This window comes from Colossoma macropomum, unplaced genomic scaffold, assembly GCF_904425465.1.
Source record: "Colossoma macropomum unplaced genomic scaffold, Colossoma_macropomum, whole genome shotgun sequence".
Taxonomy (NCBI): domain Eukaryota; kingdom Metazoa; phylum Chordata; class Actinopteri; order Characiformes; family Serrasalmidae; genus Colossoma; species Colossoma macropomum.
This window is the reverse complement of record NW_023494805.1, coordinates 35,859,942-35,884,438: the sequence shown is the minus strand read 5'-3', so window position 1 is coordinate 35,884,438 and position 24,497 is coordinate 35,859,942. Positions and strand designations below refer to the sequence as shown.

At 39.8% G+C, this 24,497-nt stretch overlaps 1 protein-coding gene across 1 annotated transcript in view; it reads right to left on the bottom strand.

The window, feature by feature from the left end:
• Positions 1 to 9,079: 9,079 nt before the first annotated feature.
• Positions 9,080 to 24,497, bottom strand: part of epha4b (eph receptor A4b) — a 186,238-nt gene continuing 170,820 nt past the window's right edge. The window contains exons 12-17 of the mRNA XM_036596481.1: positions 22,739 to 22,800; positions 19,193 to 19,402; positions 16,350 to 16,499; positions 14,846 to 15,039; positions 11,776 to 11,913; positions 9,080 to 9,740 (exon numbers count right to left, since the gene is read on the bottom strand). Of these exons, the coding sequence (XP_036452374.1) occupies positions 9,641 to 9,740; positions 11,776 to 11,913; positions 14,846 to 15,039; positions 16,350 to 16,499; positions 19,193 to 19,402; positions 22,739 to 22,800 (854 nt within the window). The 3' untranslated portion in view covers positions 9,080 to 9,640. The remainder of the gene's footprint in view (positions 9,741 to 11,775; positions 11,914 to 14,845; positions 15,040 to 16,349; positions 16,500 to 19,192; positions 19,403 to 22,738; positions 22,801 to 24,497) is intronic.

Here is a 24,497-nt window from a genome sequence, read left to right as displayed (position 1 = left end):
GATGACGAGAAGCAGAAAATGCAACCAACTTCTAAGACTGAATTTTGGAGGTGTGGAAAAATATCCCTGCAAATTTCTTTGAAGCAAGTCAGGTCACACTCTCTAACGGTTGAACTACAACATTGGAAGTGGTAGCTGAGTGTATATCATACGATTGCACATTACTTAAACATGCATTTACAGAAATAACTGTATAGTTCGGCAGTAGGACATTATTGGCCTCCAACTCCAAACAACTGGCTCCCTCTCTATTGGCCCCCGTACAAAACAATCCAGCCTTTTGCGTGTCTCTGCTGGAATATGAGCTCGGGGGGAAGGGAAGGGGAATTTCAGCCCACAAAAAGGATCTTCCCGTTTTAACTCGATTAGACCAACAGTCGTCCTAATCCACTTCAGCTGAAACACATCTGCTGGGACAGCGCAGTCCTAAACAACGGCGCCTGAGCGGGTGGGGACACTGCACTTAGTGCATCGTGCTTGGCCTTATTGGACGAGGTTCATGTAGGACACTGAACGTTGTGTTTTGTGGACATTTCTTCTAATAAATTATCAAATTGTCAAAAATCAAAGAGGTCTATCTGTTAAACAGCATTGTGAGTGACATAAAAGAAAAAACTCCCACCTCCTCCACCATCTTCTTTGCCATATCTAGACTCTAAAAAAAACAATGGTGCTTCAAAGGTTCTTTAGTAAAGAAAATGGTTCTGTATAGAACCATGGACACGCAAAAGAACTCTATGCATGATTAAAGTGTTCTTTGCATCATGAAAAGTTCTTCATATGGATGAAAAATGTGCATTAATGTGCCTTTTTGAAAAGGGTTCTATATGGCACCCACAAACTTGACACTGTAACAACAGAAGGATCCTTTTTTGGGTGTTATTTAGAACCATTTTCAAAAAAATTCTACATAGAACCACCCTTTCATGATGCAAGGAACTGTTTAATCATGCAAAGGGTTCTTTGAACCCTTTGGGTTCTTCTAAAGAATGTTTGAAGCACCGTTTTAAGAATGTACATTTATCTGAATGTCTTCCACCAGCTTTCTAATCCGCTCTTCCTCATTTCTCCACTTGTTCTTCTCTATCTTTACAATCTTCTCCTTCTTTACACACTTACACACTTTTTAAGGTGGTATGTCTTCGTTCATCTCATCCTCAAAGCAGCATTTTGGCAGCACTCTTGTTCAGTGGTCAGCAGCCAAATGACCAGTTTTGGTCTGTCTGAGTTTTGGAAGTTTCACTCAGTGCCAAGATTTCAGAATGTGATTGTGACAGCAATGGAAGCTTTAGCGAAAGTTCTGCCAGGAAGACTCTAATGCTACGTCATTCATTCATTCATTCCTCCTGACCAATCACGGACCTGCACCTCTCTTTAAAATGACTCGACTTACGTACCTATTCTGCTGCTTTCAGGTGCTGACCTTTTGCTGTGTCAGAGGCTACGCCCCTGCCATCTCCGTCCGGCAGGATCAGTGAGGGTTTCGACGTTCCAAGACCTGGACTGTGGACAGGGCCTGCACCAAAGACTCTTAATTTCTGTTGAATTGTTATCTTTGAAGTTGTAAAATTCCATCGAGGATATAAAAAATTAGGTCCCCCTTTATTCTGGCCTCCTGGGTTTTTCTGGCAGAACTGATTTTGCTGATTCTGTTATGATGTTGCTATAACAGTGCATTTTTTACCATTTGGTTACCGTTGCTATGTTTATGATTACATTGGAATTCAATATTGCATTTACTTTTTTCTTTTATTCTTTATCTACTTCCTATATGTAAATTATTTATTAAAAGCAAAAGTATTAAAAGCAAAAATTTCTCTAGAATGGAGCATTTCACACCAAACCACTCCAAATGATGGACCAAACTGACCAAAGGGTCGACATCCTACATTTTCCTTGTCTTTAATTTTTTTCCTCTGTCTTCACTGATGCCAATTTATGACACTTCCATGATTTATATACCAAAATCAGTCATACAGTTCACTTTTTAAAGATTAATTTCCATATATGGATCTAATGCACTGGGGAGTAAGGAGTACATTTTGAAACTGTAACACGTTTACATCTGACATCAAACTCTTTTACTTTAAAAGTGATTTTTTTATGAAATGAGCATTTAAGTATATAGAAATGTGGAAAAATCACAGAATTCCTCTTTAAATACTATTACTGAAAGGCTCATGATTGCTTATTATTTTTTACCATCTCTTCTTGACCTCAATTCCACAGGCACTTCCAGCCAATTCAAATTCGTCCACCTGTCCAGCTGACGATGAATGAAAAATGGCCTTGTGCTACATGTGATGTGTGCATAAATGGGGGCAGTAAAGACAGAGGAGATAGAGACAGGGTGGAGATTGGGGATAATGGATCTTACATTGAGTGACAGTGGAGGTGGGAGTGCTTTCTGCAGGGCAAGACAGGGCAGGTGGGTCAGTGACCCCACTCTCTCTCCCTGGAGAACAGGCTGGCTGGCGCTAAGGGAATATTCCATTACACTGCTGAGGGGTCAAAGGCCCTGTCTGCTTAAGATCTGGAGGGGGAAAAAAAGGAAAAGCAGACTTGTTTGCAGGTCTTATTAGGATGCACTGCAGAATGTGTTTGTTTCATACTTACTTGTATTTTATTCCACGTTAGAAATTTATATCTTGAAGAGACCCTCTTTAGTTCACTGCTCTGTGTGATCTGGTTCATTATTCTGTACTTTTGTTTGGATTCACTTCTTCAATAAGAACAATTGTTTGCAGATATGTGTCTAATATGATATATAATATGATGTTGTTACTTCCTAGGACTCCGAACACTATATGGCCAAAAGTAGGTGAAAACACCTGATCAACACCCCGATATGAGCACACTGGACATCCCATTCCAAAACCATGAGCATTAATATGGAGTTGACCCCCACTTTGTGGCTATAACGGTCTCCACTCTTGTGGGAATGCTTTCCACAAGATTTTGGAGTGTGTCTGTGGGAATTTGTATCCATTCAGCCAAATGTGAGTAGCCTAAACCCTGAAAAACTCCTCTACCAAACTTGGCAACCACCAAACCCAGATATATCCATCAGACTGCCAGAGAGTAAAACGTGATTCGTCACTCCAGAGAACCTGTTTCTGCTGCTCCAGTGTCCACTGGCAGTGCGCTTTACACCACTCCAGTTGACGCTTGGCATTGCGCGTAGAGATCTAAGGCTTGTGTGCAGCTGCTCAGCCACTGAAACCCATTTCATGAAGCTCCTGATGCACAGCTGTTTGTGCTGATGTTGCTTCCACAGGCAGTTCAGAGAGAGTGATGCAATTTTTACACACTACACTCTCTAACTGGACATTAAATAAAATAAAGTTGCTTCGTTCTGTATGAGTTGTTGCTCCAAGACACTTCTATTTTACAATAATAGCACTTACAGTTGTCTGGGGCAGATCTAACAGGACAGACATTTCACAAACTGACTTGTGGCAAAGGCATCCTATGACAGTGCCACGTTTGAAACCACTGAGCTCCTTAGTATGACCCATTCTACTGCCAGCATTTGTTTATGGAGACTGCATGGCTGTGTGCTTGATTATATACACCTGTTAGCAATTAGTGTAGCTGAAACTCCTGAAATCAATAATTAGGAGGGGTGTCCACATACATTTGGCCAGCGTTTTTAGCATAGTTTTTAACAATACAGCTCAAACAGAGCTGTAGATGATTCTGAAATGACTGACAAAGCTGTTAAACATCGAGACTTATGTTCTAATAAAATTAACATCCAGAATGCCTTATATCTGGAAAGTGGAGATCAAATCTCAGGCTCATGATTTATCATTGAATTCCTTCTTGTTGTGTCCAAAACTACTACAAATATTGAATCATGTTAATTCTACATTAAATTTGTACATGACTGAAATTTAATTAGTTCACAGAATGCTTCTATCTCACCTCTACATTACAAAAAATACATAATTACGGCATCCATTTCAGAACTTCTTGTTTTTCCACAAAAAATTGAAAGAGCGAATAAAATATCTAAAATGACCTTTTAAGCTGGTTCAGTCTATATTAATATTTCAGTCTTCACATATCAGTCTACAATATGTCAGACTATAATGAGATAATATAAGAAACAATAATAATATAAGTGATTCCAAACTTTTGAGTTCACCTGATAAGTGGATAATTATTAGGAAAAGTGGCTCCGAACGCAAACTTTTTCAGGAGACTTTGCTTTTCAAACTAATCTGCTGGAATATTATCCCATACCTCCAATATTCAGTGTTAGAAGTTCGTTGCATTTTCCGTTCTCACGATCCAGGTAATCAAACTCTTCCAGAGATGTTGAGGTCAGGACTCTGGGGTGGTCAGTCCATTGTTCTGAGATCATCGGCAGCTTCTTTTGTTTCAGTTACGAAATTTTCTTGCTTTTTATCTATGTCCTTTTCTCAGTTCACATCCTTTCAGACTCATACTGTTAAGCTGTCTTCTCACAGTGGAAGGATGGACAGAAACACCTGTGGAGGTGCTTTTAGGTCTAAAGCAAGAGCTTGATTGATCTCCTGAAAAATATCTCCGGAAAATTCAATAAAGAGTACTTAATGGACACTCTAACTGGAAATGAAATAAACAATGGCTGACTTTAGTTGTATCTGTTAATGTAATATTTGTTTTAGATTTGTGGTCATAAACTTGAATTAAGCCGAATGGAATCTCATACAAGTTTATACATGTAAGTCATCAATTATGAATAATGCATTTTTGGCATGACAGACAGTCGAACACAAGTGAGAGGCCAAGGCTTGTGGTGTGAAATAAAAAATATCAGCATATTTATTACAGCAACATGAAGAGGCTCAGGGGACACACCCTTGCAGCAAGCTGGATAGAGAGCTGAGGAAAGCTGCAATGATGAAAGGACATTTACATAGAGAACAGAGACCGTCTCACAAAGGACCAGCCAAAACACATTCACAGATACAGGTCCGAGGAAGGGACATGCCCTTCCGCCTTAGAGCCGATTTATGGACAATTCCAAAACATGATTCATCTACTTTACATCACAATTACCATTTTCAGCATCCTGACTAACACGGTTTAGTCAAACATTCATTTTAATGCGTTTTTTCTTTAATCACATTTGGAAATCTATCAGTGTGGTCACTCTTTTTACAATGCGTTGCAGTGGAAGGGTAATGAAAGTTTATCACATTTTAACCTCAAATGTTATGTGAAATGCTAATATAAACAGAAAGCAGTGATTAGTAAATTCTGTTTGACCCTGTTTGTATTCAATTGAAAGCATGTAAAACACAATATATCGCTGCTGTCGGTACAAAACTTCGTATCTCCATTTTTTTTTCAGTTTTGACATCATTTAAAAATGACTGTTGCCCTTTACGTTGTGTGTAAATTTCATGATGAATGGACCAAAAGAAATGCCCCAAAATGACCTGGAAAAAAGTCTGGTTCCATTGACTTACATTAAAAGTAAAGTATGTTTTTTCCTGCTCCTGTAGAGTTATCGTTTTGGAGATACTAGGTTTGGTTCCGACAGCAGCGATATGATCTTTTACCTTATGAACTTTTGAACTGTTTATGTTTTTTTTTTGTAATTATATGTTTCATTTCAAACTTGATGCCTGCAACATGTTCAAAAAAGATGGAACAGGAGCATGCTGATATTTACTATTGTGTAACGTCACCTTTCCCTTCAATTTGTCTGAGGACTGAAGACACCAATTGATCCAGTGGTCAAAGCAGAATTTGCTATTCTAATGTTATACAAATATTCAGATGGGTGACCGTACTAGGCCTTTGTTGTCTCGACATATACATTTTTTGTAATGCATGTAGAATGTGGCTTGCTGATGCATGGAAGTTTCCGAAAAAGACGTTGTCTAGAAGGCAGCATAAGTTGCTCCAAAATGTCTATGTATTTTTCACCATTAATAGTGCCGTCACAGATATGCGAGTTACCCGAGCCACGGACCCTCATACAGGCCCATACCCTGACACACGGCGACTTTTGAACTTTACACTGGTAACAATCTGGGTGTTCCTTTTCTTCTTTGGCCCAGAGAACATGACATTCATTATTTCCATACACAATCTAAAATACTGACTCGTTAGAACACAATACACTTTTCCACAGTGCATCAATCCAGTCGTGACTTGCATTTGTGGATGCAGCATTAAATGGTGCTAACTCACAACAGCCCATGTGGTGGTATCCATGACAGAAGCACGCCAGTTTATAACGCAGTGCCATCTGAGGGATCGAAGGTTACGGGCATTCAGTTGTGGTTTTCGGCCTGTGTCTTTATACACATATAGTTCTCTGGACTCCCTGAATCTTTTGATGATATTATGCACCGTACCGGGTGAAGTAACTAAAATCTTTGGAATCGCTCATTGACAAACACTATTCTGATGCATTTTGCAAGTGAAGTGTTAAGCCTCGACCCATGCTTGCTCAGGCCTTTCCTAGATGCTCCTTTTATACACAAACATCACCTGTTTGAGATGTTTTTAACATTTCACAAGGTTTCTAGTCTCTAGACTGCCCTGGTCCCAAATATTTTGGAACATGTTGGAGGCATTAATTTCTGAATGAGCACATATTTACAAAAATAAAATGAAGTTCATAATGTAAAATATTAAATATCTTGTCTTTGTACTTTTTTTTTTTTGAAATAAGGGTCAATAGTGCCTCTACAGCCGTCCATTTTCCCAAACGTTCACATCATAATCCATCCGAGTCATGCGAGAGAATCTGAAGCAGTAGCATTCCGCTGCAGAGGTGTGAAACGATTATTAAAAATGAACCTGCTGGGCTTTGAAAGATGAATATTGCATTTTGTGTCTTGCTGTGTCACTCGCAGAAACAGTTAATACAATTCATTAAGAGATTTAGAGCTGGAACAGATGAATTTATCTCAGCATATCAATATAACTTTACAATACGTGTACACTTCGTGTTAATCTGTGCATGGGCAAAACACTTGAGAACAAATGAAAGAAACTATTTCATATATATCAGAGTGAATCCTTTGTTTCCATTAATGAATAACTTCAGTACTAAAAGCTGGACTTGTTTACCCTAATTATAAATATAACGTGCTGCTTCCAAGAATTCAATTGTTTTATGCTAATGTTCCAGCAAAATACACACAACATCAGTAATCTCATAAAATCAGGTGATAATGAACATTCAATGAACTGGAAAACAGTATTTATGAACATTAGTGCAGGAGAAAGATAATGCTTTGAATCATATATAGAATATATGGATCTATATTTAACTACAAATAAGGAATAACTACCCTGCTGGAGAAACAAACTGGTCAAGCTGGTTGACCAGTACAGGGTATGTTTTCGTTTAGGTTTGAGGGTTAAACAGCATAACCAGCTTGACCAAGCCAAACAGCTTAACCAGTTGACCAGCATGTGGTGTGTTCTCACCTAGTCCAAGTGGATATTGAGCTTGTTGGCCACCTTGACCATCTCAGACCATGAAGAACCCAACTAATGGCCATCAAGACCAGCTTAGATCATCTGAAAGCAGACACTACCAAAAGTTGGTCAAAGCTGGATTTTTCCAAAGCTGTTAAAAAGCAATGGAAAATGGAAAAAGGTTCAATATGTGCTGAAGGCTGAAGGACTTTACGAATAATCTAAGAAATCTGCCTTTGATTTCTGTATGCTTAAATGAAACCAAACCTACTATACAGAACGACTGGTACAAAAATAGTAGTGTAGTAACTGACTTGCAGCAAAATTAGCATCAGGACTTTTATTCAGCATTGTAGGTTTGATCAATCGAATCGCGCTCTTTATCCCAAAGCCACATGCACCAACACAAGCTTGCTGGATGAATACTGTGGTTAAAACAACCTTGCACGACGGTAAATGTGTTGAGCCAGGCTTTACTACTGAGCAATAGTCTTCAGTGACGCCATGATAAATACTATGTACAATAATATCTCATGATACTGCCTCTACCGGGAAGAAGAGAAGAGAAAGAAACAGCACAGTTAATAAGGCATCTAAAGTCAAGCAGCTACAGCCACCACTTGAGTGAATTAGAAAGAACTGCAGTCACTTTCACTTGTCAGTCAAAGACGAAGCTTGAGTTATCCATGCTACATTCCAGAGGTTCGCCTGTTATCCCCGACCCCGCTAAGCGCTATGTCTCGCGTCTTCTTTTGTCTCTTCAAAAACTAAATAAAAGTACATCGTTACAAACATTCTAGAGGTTCTTCTTTAAGTTTGATCATTCGAAATCAATACTGTACACTTTTTTACACTATGGTACAATAGTATGTGTTGCGTTTGTCTTTCCAGGGTTAGCATGATAGCACGGTCGTAAACATAAAGGTGACAGAGACACGGTGGACGTCTATGCTATTCCTTTTTACTGTCTTCTGCATAATGCTAACATCACGCTCGCCTACTTCTTGTCTATGGATTTGCACAATGCTCACGTAAACGTAGCCATGCATTAATTAGACGCTAGCCATGAAGCTACAGGTGTGGGCTAGCTTGCTAACCAGAGGACCTTTGTTAAAAATGTCTTTTAATTCATGGAAAGAGCATATTTAGGCGAAGAATTAAGAATTTGTGTCCACCATGCATACACAAATGGACACGTCCTGCTTTACTGCAGCCAGAGAGAAATGAAATGGGGGAAAAACAACAAATAGTCTCTGTTTTTAGATCCAAGCACTTCCTCGTGATGTTTAAAGACAATACTGGAGGTCAAGATATCACCAAGAGAATGACGAAAAAAGAAAGAAATCCAACATTCTGTTAATCACAGTAAAGGAAAAAAACATGATTGCTGCTGTCGTGAGTGAAAACACAGCCATTACTCAGCTAACTAAATATAATACAGCAGTGTTGCTCTCATTGTGTCCTCATACGCCCTCCGAACACAGCCTTGTGTAATTTCTCCATCGTCTCGGCCGCGATCGCATTTCCAGTCGAGTGCTAGCTCTATTTCCGCTGGTGAAACACAAGCTCCTATTGCTGCTAGATAGGGAAACCAAATAGAAAGCTCATCTGTTTGCTGCTGGGGAGGATGATATATAATCATCACTGTACAAAAATGAAATGGCCAGCCTGAGCAAACATCATACGGCCACACAAATGGACAACTGATGCTGTAGATCACTCACACTGATCCGCTTCGGTCATTTTCTAGAAGAATGGCTGGCATACCTATAACTGAGGTAGGCTCCGATTGCACTAACCTTAGGTCCAAATCCACTCCAGCTATTATCAGGCACCTCTTTATGCACTTCACAAGCTAAATCAAGCCTCGAACAGGTAGCGAACGACAACACAAAGAATGCAAAAGACGATGCAAAATGACTGTACACTTCACAAAACGGTGGTCGTTAAATCATCTATGCGTTTTTTAAAGTTAGTATTCTCTGCATTTGGTGAGCGTCCATTCTGTCCACGTTGCCCACGGCAGGTCAGTCTCTGCACCGCAGGCTGGAGCGGCGCTCCAATCGTCCAAAGATGGGGGTTGATATGGTGAAGCTGCTGATCGGGGACTGTTCTGAGAGCAGCTGTCCTGGCTTTAGCTCTCTCGCTCTCTCTTTCTCTCTCTCCTTCTCTGTCTGTCAGTCAGTCTGTCCACTCTGGGGCTGTGTTATACCTGCACGTGGCTGCCCTGGGCGTGCAGACCCTGGACGCTGGAGAGGATTTTCTTCTGGTGTCCCACAAGAGTCACGCCCATTTTACTCAACTCGCTGCAGGGGGGGATAGTGAGAATCGGGGGTTTGGGAGAAAGACAGAGAATGAGAGAAATTAGGCTTTAAAGTGTTGTGATTGGTCATATAGCCCCCATGCAAAGCACTGGTAAACTCACTGTATATACAGCGGTTGCGTTGGTGCCTCATATTAAACATACAGGATTCAACTGTGTAGTTTACGTGGCTTACTAATATCTGATTTCTAAACAACAGTCAACAATCATGGTCCAAACTCCTTGAGTAGGACAGCTGATCTATAATCTGTTCCTGTCAGATCATCGGAAATAGGCCCTTTTCACATTTCCACATGTTTTCTGCTGGGAGTACGTGTTGCAGGGTAACGCTGCTTGTGCTAAAGCAAGAACAATAACTTGGCTGATAAGTAGAGCATGTACAGCTCACTCAAGTGTTCGAGTTTCAAGCAAAAACAGCCTCTCAGTTTCAGTGGTTTGTTAGCTGACAATCAGCAGAAGAAAACGGGTTTGTGTAATTAACAAAGGCATAAACTTTGTCATATGGAGGAAAAGAACTTCTGGGTCAGCATTTCACCGCTGCTAATGTTACACCCAATGCAGTTTGTGCTTCAAAGTTGCTGCTGCAGCCACTTTCAGTGGAACAGTTTTTATTTTCTCTGCCAGTATCTGGGAGAGCGAGTACTGGGCTAGGAGTTGATGTTCGTTCACTGGAGCCGGTGGTTGTGTAAAATGACTACAGAAGCACTACAGATGTAATTTGCGCGTGTTTAGCTTTTTGCCATCTAGTTAATTATCAGTGAGCTGTTTCAACATCTCCAGCTAACATGACTTCTCTTGCGTTTTGGTTATTTTCACCTACCCATTGATTTATCACTCTGAAGTTAGCTGACATTACTGTAGCCTGGTAGCTGTGAAGGAATTTTTCCACAAAGCATTTACATCCTTTATTTAGTCACACCTTTCTGTGGCGAGCTGAAGTAATATGAATGCCTCTATTTCTGAGGTTAGTAACTGTCCATAAGGCAGTAGCGGAACCTGTTATACCCAGTGTTTACGCACTTCCGTTTCTTGTGAAAAGCGTCTATTGGAGAAGAATCTGATCTTAGAAGTTTAATGAATACAAGCCCTGATATTAGATGATAAAGCAATCAGCAATTTCTTAAACTGCACTGTACTGTGCAACAGGCCTCCCTTGACAGAAAATTACACAGAAGCCTCAACTACTAATCTATAATATGAAGTTTTCAGTACTTAATATGCCCACTTTTTGCCTTTATTACAACTTCCACTCTTTCCCAAAGATTTGCTTTCAGTTTTTCAAAGAAATCTGCAGGGATATTTTTCCATACTTCCAAAGTTCAGTCTTAGCAGTTGGTTGCATTTTCTACTGCTCACAATCCAAGTAATTAAATTTTTCATCAGACCATAAAATCTTACTCCACATCTCAGTGTTCTAGAGCAAATTTGCCTACTTTTTGTCTATTTTCATTTCTCAGTCATAGATTCTTGACTGCCACACATCCTTTCAGCCCCATAGCGTTGAGCTGTCTTCTAACAGTGGAAAGACGAACAGAAAGACCATTTTTTTTAGATCTGAAGTAAGTGGAGCTTGATTTTCTCCTCTGTTTATCTGATGGTTTTGGTCTTATATCTATCTCTTAATGTTGTTTTGAACTCTAGTTTTTGGAAACTCCCATTTCTTCACTTATTTTCCTTTGACTTTCCCCACCTGTATGATATCTAATCTCCCCTAAAATATCTACTTAAGCCATTCTAGATGTATATCAGAAATAAATCTGAAGACAGTTGAGGTGAGTCTGGGTAAATGCTTGTGTGAAATACTGATAGATTCGATATTATATTTAGTTGTTGAGGCTTTTATGTTATTTTCCGTTGTATGAATGTTTCAAGATTTTTCTGACAACAACTTGTACTTAATAGCTGTTTTGACTGGAAATTGAATAGACGACAGCTGGTAAACGTGTATGTTGAACACACTAGCGTGGATTTAATAATACATGATCCTGAAACAACTGGGCATCACATTTGTTCCATACCTTAAACTGATGTAGAGTACTGAATCTAACGTGACGTATCCAGCGGAGGAGAAGTTGTCCTTGTATTGGCCCATCTTGATAGCATCTAGCCACTCATCCACAGAACTGACACTGAACTCTGGGGTTGTTGGATCTTCCCTGCAAAAGAATTTCATGATTTAGGCCATGCCAGCTTGTTTGTTATGAAACAGATAAGCAACAAAAGAACCAGAGAGTTTCATCAAGAGTCTTTGTACATCACTCAAAATGCAAAATCTGTGAAATGTGTCCAATCTGTCCTGCGTGTAGTACTGCTGAGGAATTTAATATACTGGTGTGGCATATAGAGCTGATTATGTCAAATGCACGTCAGTCTAAGACTTGATCTTTCTTTGAGAGCAGCTGTCAGGCTGCAGCTGGCAGCAGCATGTACATGTAAAATATATATAAAGCATATCATCCCACAGCTGCCTCAAACTATGTCTATTTTGACAATTTTCATACATACTTTATAAATAACAGCATGTTATTACATAAAGGGGAATTCCACCAATATTTCAAATTTCAGCATAATTAAATCAGATGAAAACTTTTTCAAAATGGTTTATGTAAAATGCTCCATTGCAGAGAAAATTACCAAGTCAGAATTGTTCATAATGGTAGCTACTGGAACCAGACGTCAAAAGAGTTTAATGCTACCTCACATGAAATGGTTACAAATATACTGCCTGATTCCTTAGGTGCTTGTTTACAATAGTTTTGACTTGGTTTGACCTAGAATGTAAATGTTTTAATCCATTCATGGCTGGAAGAAACACGCAAGATGGTATAAGGCAAAATAATCCGCAAAGAAAACACACACACACACATTTTAGCCGCTTATCCTTCTGGGTCGTGGAGGGAACTGGAGCCTATCCCACCAGTCACTGGGCGGAAGGCCCAAAGAAAACATTTATTTTTATTTATTACTAAATATCACCACCACTGTAAAGAAATCTAAGTTTCTCTACAATGCACCATTTTACATTAAACCACTTTGTTCACATCTCAGCAACTAATCTGTGTAGAAATTTAGAATAGTCTTTGGAATTCCCTTTAATAACATGAGACAATGTAGTGATAATTTAGACATGCAGTTTGCATAACGTTAACTGACTTAAGCCTCCATTACTTTTAACTACATTAGCCTTGTAGCTCCAGTATAAAACAAAAGAAGTAAGCTTCAAACAACAACTAAATCTCACATATTTGACTACATTTGGGGTAAAATTGTGTAAATCACTTTAACTGGCTGAAAGACATTGCACTACTTTGCTTTTCTATGCTGTTCTGAGGTCCTGAAGAAAAACTCTGAGGGTCAATATCCCAAACAGGAATTAAGCCTAGTCCAGGACTACATCTTCTTTACAACAGAAAATCTTCATTCGGAGTGCTGTGTAGTCCAGGATTAGGCTTATCCCCTGTCCAGAAAACCCACCTCTAAGGTACTAACAGTTGCGTGAGTTAAAAAAGGAAAGCTTCTTTCTTTCAGAGTGACAGCAGTGGTTGAAAACAGAGAATAACCTTCGCCCCAGTCGTAGTAGCCATTTCACTCTTTGCTAATCCTCTCCTCTCTGCGATTGCTGGGGACAGCAGAATCAAACGGCAGCTTCGGCTGGCCTTGGATATGACTCTGATGGGTTTGGACTGTGTATGGAAGCTTACTGAGGTAATCTGGGCTTTCTCTCCCTCCCACACACTCCTGATCGACACCACAGCAATAAGGAGTCAACCTGCAGTCTACCTGACATCAGATATAACACTGTTCTGAGCTCTGCTGGGATTTTGACTACAAGTTTTGCACGTAAGCGAAATACACTAACAAAGACCTATTATCAGTGCCAGCTCAGGGAGGAACATTACAGAACTGTAGACTAAAAAAGATGACTTTCAGCTTAAAGGGAAATTAAGAGGGAAATTCCACTGATTTTTAAAAATTTCTGCAGAATTAAATGGTTGATATGTAAACAAAGTCATTCAGAGTGGTTTGATGTGAAATGCTCCACTCTAGAGAAACTTCAGAAGTCCACCATGGTGGTAATAGGAACCAGTCTAAGAGTTTAATGCCTCTAAAAGCTACATCACAGAAAGTTATTACATGAAACGGTTATGAACATCTTGCATTATGTATGGCATAAAACATATTTTCTTTTAAAATCCATTCATGGTGGACAAGTACAAGCAGGGTGTTTTAGTGCCAAATAGAAAACAGTATCCAAAGAAAATATACTTGTTTAGATTAACCATTATTTTACTGTTAGTAACATAACATAAAGACCTGTGGAGGATCATTTGTTGTTTGCCTGACATCGTTATGCAGAAATTTTAAAATCAGTCAAATTTCTCTTTAATGGAACCGTTTCAACGCAATTTAATCTGAGCTATTTAATCGGAGCTATAGGCTTATTAATAAGATTTATAAGATAAGGTACAAGCTTTATACTAGCTTCAGTCTAAAACTAAAGAAGCTAACTTCAGACATTAAATATGTCTTGGCTGAGCCACTACATTAGAAAGAAAGAAAGAAAGAAAGAAAGAAAGAAAAGAATGAAAGAGATAAGAAAGAAATTATGTAAATTTGATTTTGTACTGAACTATATAAACAACTTAAACATTAACAGAAACAGGCTCCCCAGTGGTGCAACCATCTAAGCGCTGGCCCTATTATCAAGAGATCGCGAGTTCGATCCCTGGTGATGCTACAGCCATCTGTAGCTGGGAGTCCAAGAAAGCACAATTGGCCTCGCTCTCTGGGTGGGTAGGATGGGCCCCCATTCTGTCCAATGACGTTGCAATGGCAGCAGTTCGAAAAGGATTCGGAGGAAGCCTGTGTTAGCCTTCACCCTCCTAGCGTTGATAGTATTGTGTGATTGGGGGAGTCAAAAACATTAACAGGAACAACAGAGAAGAACATTTCTTATTTTCCCTGAGCTTAATTAACGATAACTGTTTTTTTTCCTAACCTTATCATTAAACTGTCACATAAATGAGACTGCAATTTTTCAGAGGCAGCTCAGTCACTGGTGAAGAGCTTGTCTAAGTGGTGGTTTACCATATGGAGCTGTTGGCCAGCTCCTTCAGGCTGTTGGGGTTGCGGATCAGCTTGTCCAGGGTGTTGACAATCTGCCCAAATTTGGGCCTCTCACTGCGGCTCTTCTCCCAGCAGTCCAGCATCAGCTGGTGGAGCACCACAGGGCAGTCCATGGGAGCCGGCAGCCTGTAGCCTTCATCTATTGCCTTTATCACCTGACAGAGCGAGACAGAGATAGAGGAAAAAAAGGAGTTTACACTGGGACAAAAAGTGAGAGCTACTTGAAATCTGATTTGACTACACTGGTAATTCCACTAAATTTTAAAGATGTATACTTCAATTTTTTCTTTAACTCAGTCTTCATTCCAAATTTGTTTAGCACATCACATGTAAATGGACCTAGCTAGCTAGCTAGATCGCTTGGTATGTGCATGGTGAGGGCCAGGGGTCTCAAACTCAGATAACCTGGGAGCACCCTGCTAGATGATCTTCTCGAAGAGGGGCCGGCTGAACAAATGCAGGGAAAAAAGTGTTCCATGTTTTTTCCCAAATATAAATTTTAACTTCATATACACTCATTTAAGTGCATCTTAGTCAGTGTTATTAGTAATTCTTCAGTCACCAAACACCACAACTATTATTACTCCCACTACTACTAATAGTATGTTACTTTGACTGTAGATTTATATGGGACTCTCATTTTGACTGCATTACTGTTCCTGTTGAATGTGCTATTGGGAATGAAGTGCTGGCAGAAGAAAGTTAATTCTGTGTTCTCAGTGGATTTGTTTAATAATTCCATTCATTTCTTAATTCTAAATGCTGTATCTACCATTCTGGCAATGAATCTACAAATGCAGATTTATCAGTCTAAAGTAGAATAATAATCAAGTTAGTTTTAGCTAATTTACAGTCACACCAGCTCAGTGTGCAGCAGCCATGCAGTGTTAGATTTTTGTGTGAATGGTTCCTTTTGCATGTAGCACTCGATATTTGCCAAGCTGATTTTATGTAGCTTATGGTGGGTAACCAGCCACACGTAACATGGTAAAGCAAATATGTCCATCAGATGTAAATATTTGGCCACAGAAAAACATGGGGTGTATCTAAAGATAAACTCTAAACAAGTGATGGGCTGTATGAAGCTGTCTCACGGGCCGAATGTAGCCATCCCTCCCTCTCACTCCCTGAGTGACATCCCTCTGAAACAATGTTTTAGATATCCCTGTGAAACATCTAAGTGGTAGGAGTAAAAGTGGCAACCAGGCATACAGGACTTCATATTTAAAGCTGCAAAAACACTTTGTTATAAGTAAGTGTTTCAGCTTGGACTGCTTTTTGAATGAGGTACAATACAGGGCAGCCAATCAGAACAGAGCTCAATTCATGTCATATCATGTCTTAAAGCCCAGTAACAGAAACATCCTGTATAATTCTAAGAGATAAATAACACAGTTCATGTAAAACTGTTCAGACTAAACGCAAAACATCTACAACAGGTATCCACAATAAATATACCACTCACATCTTGATTGGACATCTCCCAGTACGGCCGCTCTCCATATGACATCACCTCCCACATGACGATGCCGTAGCTCCACACGTCTGAGGCCGAGGTAAACTTCCTGTAGGCGATGGCTTCTGGTGCCGTCCATCGGATTGGGATTTTCCCACCCTACAGCAATGAAACGAAAGAAAATCGGGCGTCAGTGAAAGTCTCCTTGTACAAATAGCACCCACCCTTTAAACGCTATCCACATTCTCCTCTGCCTTCACGTTTGTCTCTTTGGCTTTGTTGTTGATAAGCAGAATCAGGATCAAAGAACGAGGAGGTTTTTTTTCCTCCTCTCCGCAGCAGCACCGTTAAAAACGCTGCGGTCCTCGGTGGCTAATCTCCGCACTCAAAGTCAAACAAAAGGCAAACTGGTTCCACTCTATGTAGATGGACGTGAGGAGAGAGCCAAAGAGCAGGCCGGGGGGCCAGTGCGGGTGAAGCTGTTCAAATAGGCTTTTAAAAAGCAATCTTTACAGTTATTTAATTATATTTCCTATCAAAGTCACGGCACATAAATGTGGCTTGGCCAGCACTGTGCTTCCATGACTTCAGCGCTTGAAGCGATGGAAAACTGGGGAGTAGAACATGGGAGCCACTTAGGGTCCCCACACACAACACTACCCTACACTACACTACACACCCCACATTAAAGCATGAAACATTCTCAGAACACAACAGGACCCAACTATTCGCTTGGCTTTGGACATTAGCTCCCTCTCAAGAGTTTATTGGGCTGGAGTCAGGTTCAAATTTCACTTCCCACAATTTTTCTCTCTGCTATACTTTTTCCTCCTTACTTTTATTACCTTAACTCATTTTAATCTGACGGTAACGTCTATTAAGACTAGCATTAGAAAAAAATATGTACATTTATGCAGACTAAAAGCTTTGAGATGCTGTTGTTAGGCTGTAGTGGAGGTGATTTTTTTTTGGATAGCTGATAATTAGGCTATTTATTTTTTGAGTTTTGTTTATTAACGACTTGTCTGCCACTAGGAAACTTACCATTTTTGCTAGGGTAAATTTGCAGGTGCTATCGTAAAATTTTAATCAGTCTTCAAATGGTGTTAGATTAAGACAGAATTTTTTCAGGCTACAGTCCAATTAGACAGAATTTCGTCAGGTTGTAGTCAGATTTAGTCAGAATTTTGTCAGGCTACAGTCAGATTTAGAATTTTGTCAGGTTGTAGTCAGATTTAGACAGAATTTTCTCAGGCTATAGTCAGATTCAGGCACTATGTTGTCAGGCTACAGTTAAGATTTAGACAAAATTTTGTCAGGCCACAGTCAGAGTAAGATAGAATTTTGTCAGGCTACAGTCAGATTTAGAAAGAATTGTTTCAGGCTACAGTCTGATTAGACAGGATTTTGTCAGGCTACAGTCCGATTAGACAGAATTTTTTCAGGTTGTAGTCATATTTAGTTCAAATGTTGTCAAGCTACAATCAGATTTAGAATTTTGTCAGGTCGTAGTCCAATTTAGTCAGAATTTTCACAAGCTACAGTCAGATTTACAATTTTGTAGTCACAATTTAGTAGGTTATAGTCAGATTTAGACTGAATTTTCTCAGGCTACAGTTAAGATTTAGACAAAATTTTGTCAGACTACAGTTTTTGACAGAATTCTGTTGGGCTGTTTGGGTTTTGATATAATTTTATTGAGCTACAGATGGCTACAGAGAGTTTTGTCTGGTCGGATTTGTCAGGTTCAGATAGTATTGTACTGTTGGCTACAGTCTATTTCAGAAAGATTTCTGATGGTCTGCAGTGTGGTTCAGAGAGAACTGTGCTGGGATACAGTCAGTTCAGACAGAACTCTGACCATCTGTTGTCGGGTTCAGATAGAGATTTGTCGGGCAACCGATGAATTCATACAAAATTCTGTCAGGCAACAAGTGAGTTAAGACAGAATTCTGTCCGGCTTTGGTCAGGTTCACACATAGCCTATATGCTGTTGGGTCTTTTCAGTCCTGGGGGAAGCACTTTCCTCCCTGCTCAGCAGTGTAATTGGCTCTCCTGCTGATCGATGCTTTGCACACCTGAGTGTACATGGCCTTGTCTACTGCAGGCCTACGGGATGCCCAGCTAATGATGGGTAGAGAGACGGGGAGAGGGAGAGGGAGAGTGCGAGAGAAAGGACTGGAGGATACGTCAGAGATATGAAGCGGTACAGCAGGGGGCACGGATGGGGCATCTTCCTCTCACACAAAGATGTAATTAACACACAACTGGAGGAGAAGAATGCTGACCCCCGAGCAAGAAAAAGCCAACTGCGCACTCACCCAGCAGCATGCCTGCTCACTCTCAACCTCACACACACACACGCACACACACAGCCACACACACACACACACACACACACACACTTTTCTCTTTACATTCTTTACACAAACCTTCACTCTCTATCTCTAGTTTTCCGACTCACTTGCCTCAAAGAGCAAATACAGTTTATACTGTTTATATGGTGACACACTGCTATTTATAAAAGCTGGCAGAAGTGCAGACAAAAGTCAGGCTTCAAGGTGGATAGTACTAACTGTGCAATGTACTTTTAACAATTTTTTGCAGAGTATAAGCTTGTTAGCTTCATTAGCCTCGACAAATTTCAGATACCAAACTTGTCTTGGCTGACTGACTTCAATCGGGGTAAGGGGAACACGGTGTACATTAGATTTCGCCAAATAATCTCTTAAATTTGCAAAACAATGAAAAAAAAAACAGGGACCAAATGATGCAGGACGTCTTCTAATGTAATTAATAAATCTTTGCTACACGCTGCCTTGTAAAGTGGGCATATGGTCCAGGTGGCCTACCCTTGTAGTGTAGGCAGCTTCGGGGTCGTCCTCCAGCACCCGGGACAGGCCGAAATCTGACACCTTACACACGAGGTTGCTGTTGACCAGGATGTTGCGAGCGGCCAGGTCGCGGTGGACGTAGTTCATGTCCGACAGGTACTTCATCCCCGAGGCGATTCCTCGCATCATCCCCACCAGCTGGATTATGGTGAACTGCCCGTCATGTTTCTGTAGGAAATAAGGACAAACACTGGTGTATCATCTTATCGTCTGTCCCATCGACCGGCTCTCACGAGGCAAATATTATTACATTATTCATCAAATCTGGGAGCCGCTCCAAATCAGCCACCAAAGTGATTGCACAACCTGACAGGATGTTTATGTTTATCCAGACCTAGGAAAATGATTCTATGGCTATTTTTGCAAATCAGTCTGTTTGTTTAACTTGAATTTGTGAAACATACATTATGGGCCAAATGTATGGTAGCAAACATTGCTTCTTATAGGTTTCAATAAAAATATTTTGCCAACAACTGTCAGTAGTTTAACCAAGTTAACTAAGTTTTTTCCAGAATATTCCAATGGTTTGCAGTGCAGTACTTTTACAGTACATGTGAATTTGTTACCCAAAACTTGCAAAAGATTGTGGTATCGTGAGTGACTGGTGAGAAAAGCTGAGCTGGTTTCAACTTTATGCAAATTAGAAGCGGCAGGCCAATCAACAGGGCGAAAGCAACTTTCTACTGTCCATACCCAACAACGGTGTCCGTACACTCTTATAAATAATAGTGCCATAAAACTTTCTTTAAGATATTCAATAGAAGAACCACTTTTGGTTCCCTAAAGAAACATGATTGAAGTCATATGAGTGTGAAGAACCTTTTTGAAGGCTTAAAGAAGCTACACATAATGTAAAGGTTCTTGGAAGAACAATTAAATTGGTACAAAACCTCTACAATATGTGACGGTTCTATACCAATTTAACAGGTCTTCCAAGAACCTTTACAATATTTAAATTGTCTAAAGGTTCTTCACACCAATACATCTCATATCCCTATAGACCAAAAGTGTTTCTTCTATGGCACTGCAGAAAAAAAAATCTTACACAGTTCCATCTGGACAAAAGCTCTTATTAAACTACAGAACTCCTCATGCTTCTTGCAGCTGCTCTTCTTTCTTGGATGTATGGTGTTGCTTATTTAGGCATTTCATATCCGAATTTAGTGCTGAACACAATTTAAAAATTAACCCATGTGAACAGGAACAAATGTCACTGGATGCCATTGTAAAGTAAAGAAATGAGGGATATTTTGACTACACACATCATGGCTCACAAAAATATTAATTTCAAGAGGCCTGTTCTTAGAACCAAGTTCAGAAGAGTCTACTTAAATAAGAGGAAAATGTCTTTGAAATCCATGATTTCTTGCATTGACAGTAGACAGACACACGCCTCAAGCGGTGAGGCACGGACAGAGGCAGAAGCAGATATTCACGCTGCATGCATTTTATAACAGCTGTTTTTTGTCTTTTCACAATGTCTTTGCATTCAGTGACACTCAAATAGTTTTTATTTATTATACTTGACTGAGCTCATGAAGCTTTTAGGATAATATGAATGGAGGACTTAGAAGGATCTAATTAAAGCTGCAGTCAAACTGCATTAGAATCACCAAGAACATGAAGGTAAATTCCACTAATTTGTCAAAACGTCTGAAGAGTTCAATCCTTGAGACGTAGATAGTCATTCAGAGTGGTTTGATGCGAAATGTTTAATTGTAGAGTAACTGGGATTTCCCAGTGGTGGTGATAGGAACCAGGAGTCATGATGTCTACAACGCAAATACAGCCTATTTACTATGCAAAATAGCCAGTAAACCTACACAGGTATTCTGAGTGTTTATGTTTTTAAACAGATGATAACCTGTACATAACTATAAAGTACAAATAATACATATTAACAGTTAGAAAAACATTATAAACATTTAAAATGCCATCACTATCTGCTTCAAGTAAAGTGATCAATGTTTTAGTTATAACACTTAATAAATATTATAAGCGCTTTATAATTAACTACAGGTTATTATCCATTTAAAAGGCATTACAATTGAATGGACATTTGACGCTTGACTTATAAGCGTGTTACTACATGTTTATAAGTCGCCAAAGAATTAATTATAGGACCTTAGAAAGTATTAATAGAGTTTATAAATATGCTTATAAAGCATTGTTACCAAGTTACAAAGCATTATAAGTGCATTTATAATGGCTTGAACACTATTGCTGCTGATCTTTAGACAAACCCTTGTGTTTATGTTATTGAATATACTACTGTCTGTTGTCTATTGAAAAAAAAATAACATTAAGTGTATCTACTATTTGCACAGGATGATGGCTAAACTGGACATTGACGTTGCTGTTTATTATGCAAAAGACTTGGACCTAAGACTTTACTGCCTGTCCTGTTGTAACGCCCGTAGTTCTTATAGGAGTTTATTGATGTAAAAGCATCTGTTTTTGGTGCTTTTGTAAGGAAACACAAAAGGGTCCAGACATTGCCTTTAGCACTAAAACAACCCGAGCTACGAGCAATTAGCCTGATGTCTCAATCTGCATATCGCGCTAGTGAACTCATCTTGTTAAAACGCCTCTTTTGTTCCTCCGAGCAATATCAATCCCAACCGCGGACTTGTATTTCACGTGCTCTGTGGGAGGAGAGTTAATTATGCCTCGTTTTATGAAAAGCAGCTTGCTGATTGATTGCTCGGCCGGATCAACCGGCAGAGTTTGGTTATCAATCTAGCCGCAGTGCTTACTGTAAGAACAGAGAGCCAGCGACAGTGTGGGGGGCTTGTTTTTGCTAAATTGATCCACGCTCTAATTAAACACATGTAGCCCAGGCGGAGGGGCTATGAGATATTAGCCGTAAAAATCAACTCATAATTATGTTAGCTTTTTTTATGTGGGCTAAAGGCGTATTTATGGCATTCATTACCCTGAGGAAAGATCGAAAAAATTTCAGACAGGCCTTTTTTTCGGGGCCAAATTTCATTTTCATTTGCTCAAAGTGTGGGCAATTAAAGCGGGCGTCCACTTAGAGGCAAAACGTATCTGTCCGGCGTGTAATAAAATTACGAGGCTCATCCGTCCGAGGTGACAAAGGCGCTAATAAATCCGAGGCCAATGTGCGCGAGATGTTTGGACAGATTTGTGGAGGGAGCGTTAGCTTCGTTATAAATCTACAGACTTCATTCACTCTCTAGCCCTGCGCTGGGCTGTAGTCTTCATAATATCTCTCTCGTGCACGCACTCGAACAGGAAAGGAGCTGCCCTCGAGGGCCATGAGGCGAATGAAGCAGTGTCGTCTCCTGCAGGCATCTATTCTCTGCTTAATTTCCTCACAGTAACAGACTTTCAGGGCAAGTGTCCCGGGTCGTCCCCTTGAGCAACGTTCGCTCGCGTGCTCTGGAATTTCCCTAAGGCAATTAAAGCCTGAGCAGAGTATCTTTGCTCCAGCTCTGGGCCAGACTGATGCTTTGGGTTTCGAAATCAAACACTACTCACCTTTAAGAAGGTATCCAAGGATCCGTTCTCCATGTACTCCGTTATTATCATCACCGGCTTGCCTGTGGATAGTAAAAGAGAAGAGAAAAACAACTCAATTACCACTATGGGTGAGCGATTTGGCAAAGAAATAATGTTGTTATCTGATACCTGAAGTCATTTACATGATAAGCTGGCACAATGAGCGAGCATCAATCAGTTATTTATGCAGTTTATGTAGTAAGGGCTGGCCAGCATTAGAACATTTATCATTATCGTGATAAATTATGTCACAGTATGCCTTTTTCAGTATATAGTGGACATCTTTAGCTTAAAAACCACTTCCCAACTGCATCTACGACTACACAGAGACTTTAATTAGACCTGTTTAATTAGATTTAGTGCAGCAATGTGTGAAACGTTGAATACAAATCACTGGATTCATTGTTTTTGATAGCATTTTTTAATTTGGCACTACTTTGTCTGTTCCAACTTCAGATGTCTGAAAAAAATAAATACTGTGTGTTGTAAACACTTCTTTCTATCGTGATATTACATTTTTGCCATATTAGCCAGATCTATTATGTAGTTACTGTAGACTGGTTGTTGTTTACAGGCTCTCTACAATATTTAAATATGTCTTTTTATGATACATGTAGTTATTCAAGAAATACTGACAATAACCATGAAAGATTTGGAAAATTGTATCATATTTATGTTACATGCAAAATAACTTGTTATTTAAAATAAGTTAAAAATAATTCATGTGCTATAAGCAAAAGTCATAGACCACTCTCCATTTAGTACATTTCATATGAAAATGGTCATTAAGCACAACTCATTTTCAGCTTTAGGAAAAAAAAAGAATATTATCACTGCTTTCAGTGCTTAGTGTGTCCACATTTTGCCTTTAGTACAGCTTTCATTTTTCTCAAGAGCCTCAATTTTTCAAAGAAATCTGCAGGATATTTTTCCACACCTCCAAAGTTCAGTCTTAGAAGTTGGTTTTATATTCGGCTTTTCGTGATCCGAGTGATCCTAAACACAATCAGTGATGTTGACTTCTGGACTCTGGACTGGTGTGGCCAGTGCATGCTCTGCAAACACCAGCAGCTCCACTATTTACTTTTGTACACATCCTTTCAGATCCACAGTGGTGAGTCCTCACACAGATTTTTTCAGATTTGAAGCAAGAGTGGAGCTTGAAGACGGAAACCTTATCGGATATTGTTATTGACCCATAATTCCCATATCAGTGCTTGCCTAACTATGCCGAAAACACATTATCAGATCGCCTGCCAGAATAACAGTGTTTCCCAATCTGGGTCCTGGAGTAGCCCCTTGTCCTGCACATATTAGACTATTCCCCTGCTCTTATACACCACCTTAATTCACAAAGGCCTTGTTAATGTGTTAATTAGCTAATTAGTTGTATCAGGTGGTTAAGCAAAGAAAAAACAAAAATACGCAGGGAAGGGGTTCATCAGGGCTGGGACTGGGACGACTTCACTATAACACTGTCTAGTGAAAAACAAAAAAAGGTTACTCCTCCAGGAAGCCACACAGATATAAATCACAGTAATGGCATCATTAATCCTGCAGCAGTGGGATACTATGGAAAAGGGGGAAGGGGGCTCTAAAGCTCGGACCCCGCTCTTCCCTCTCCAGGACAGCCCCATTATTCACTATGACAGATCCTCATCAGAACCCTCCAGCAGGAGCAGCAGTGCTTAATTAGCCGAGGCCAAACCGTATCGAGCTGATGGATGCTAACGGTGCT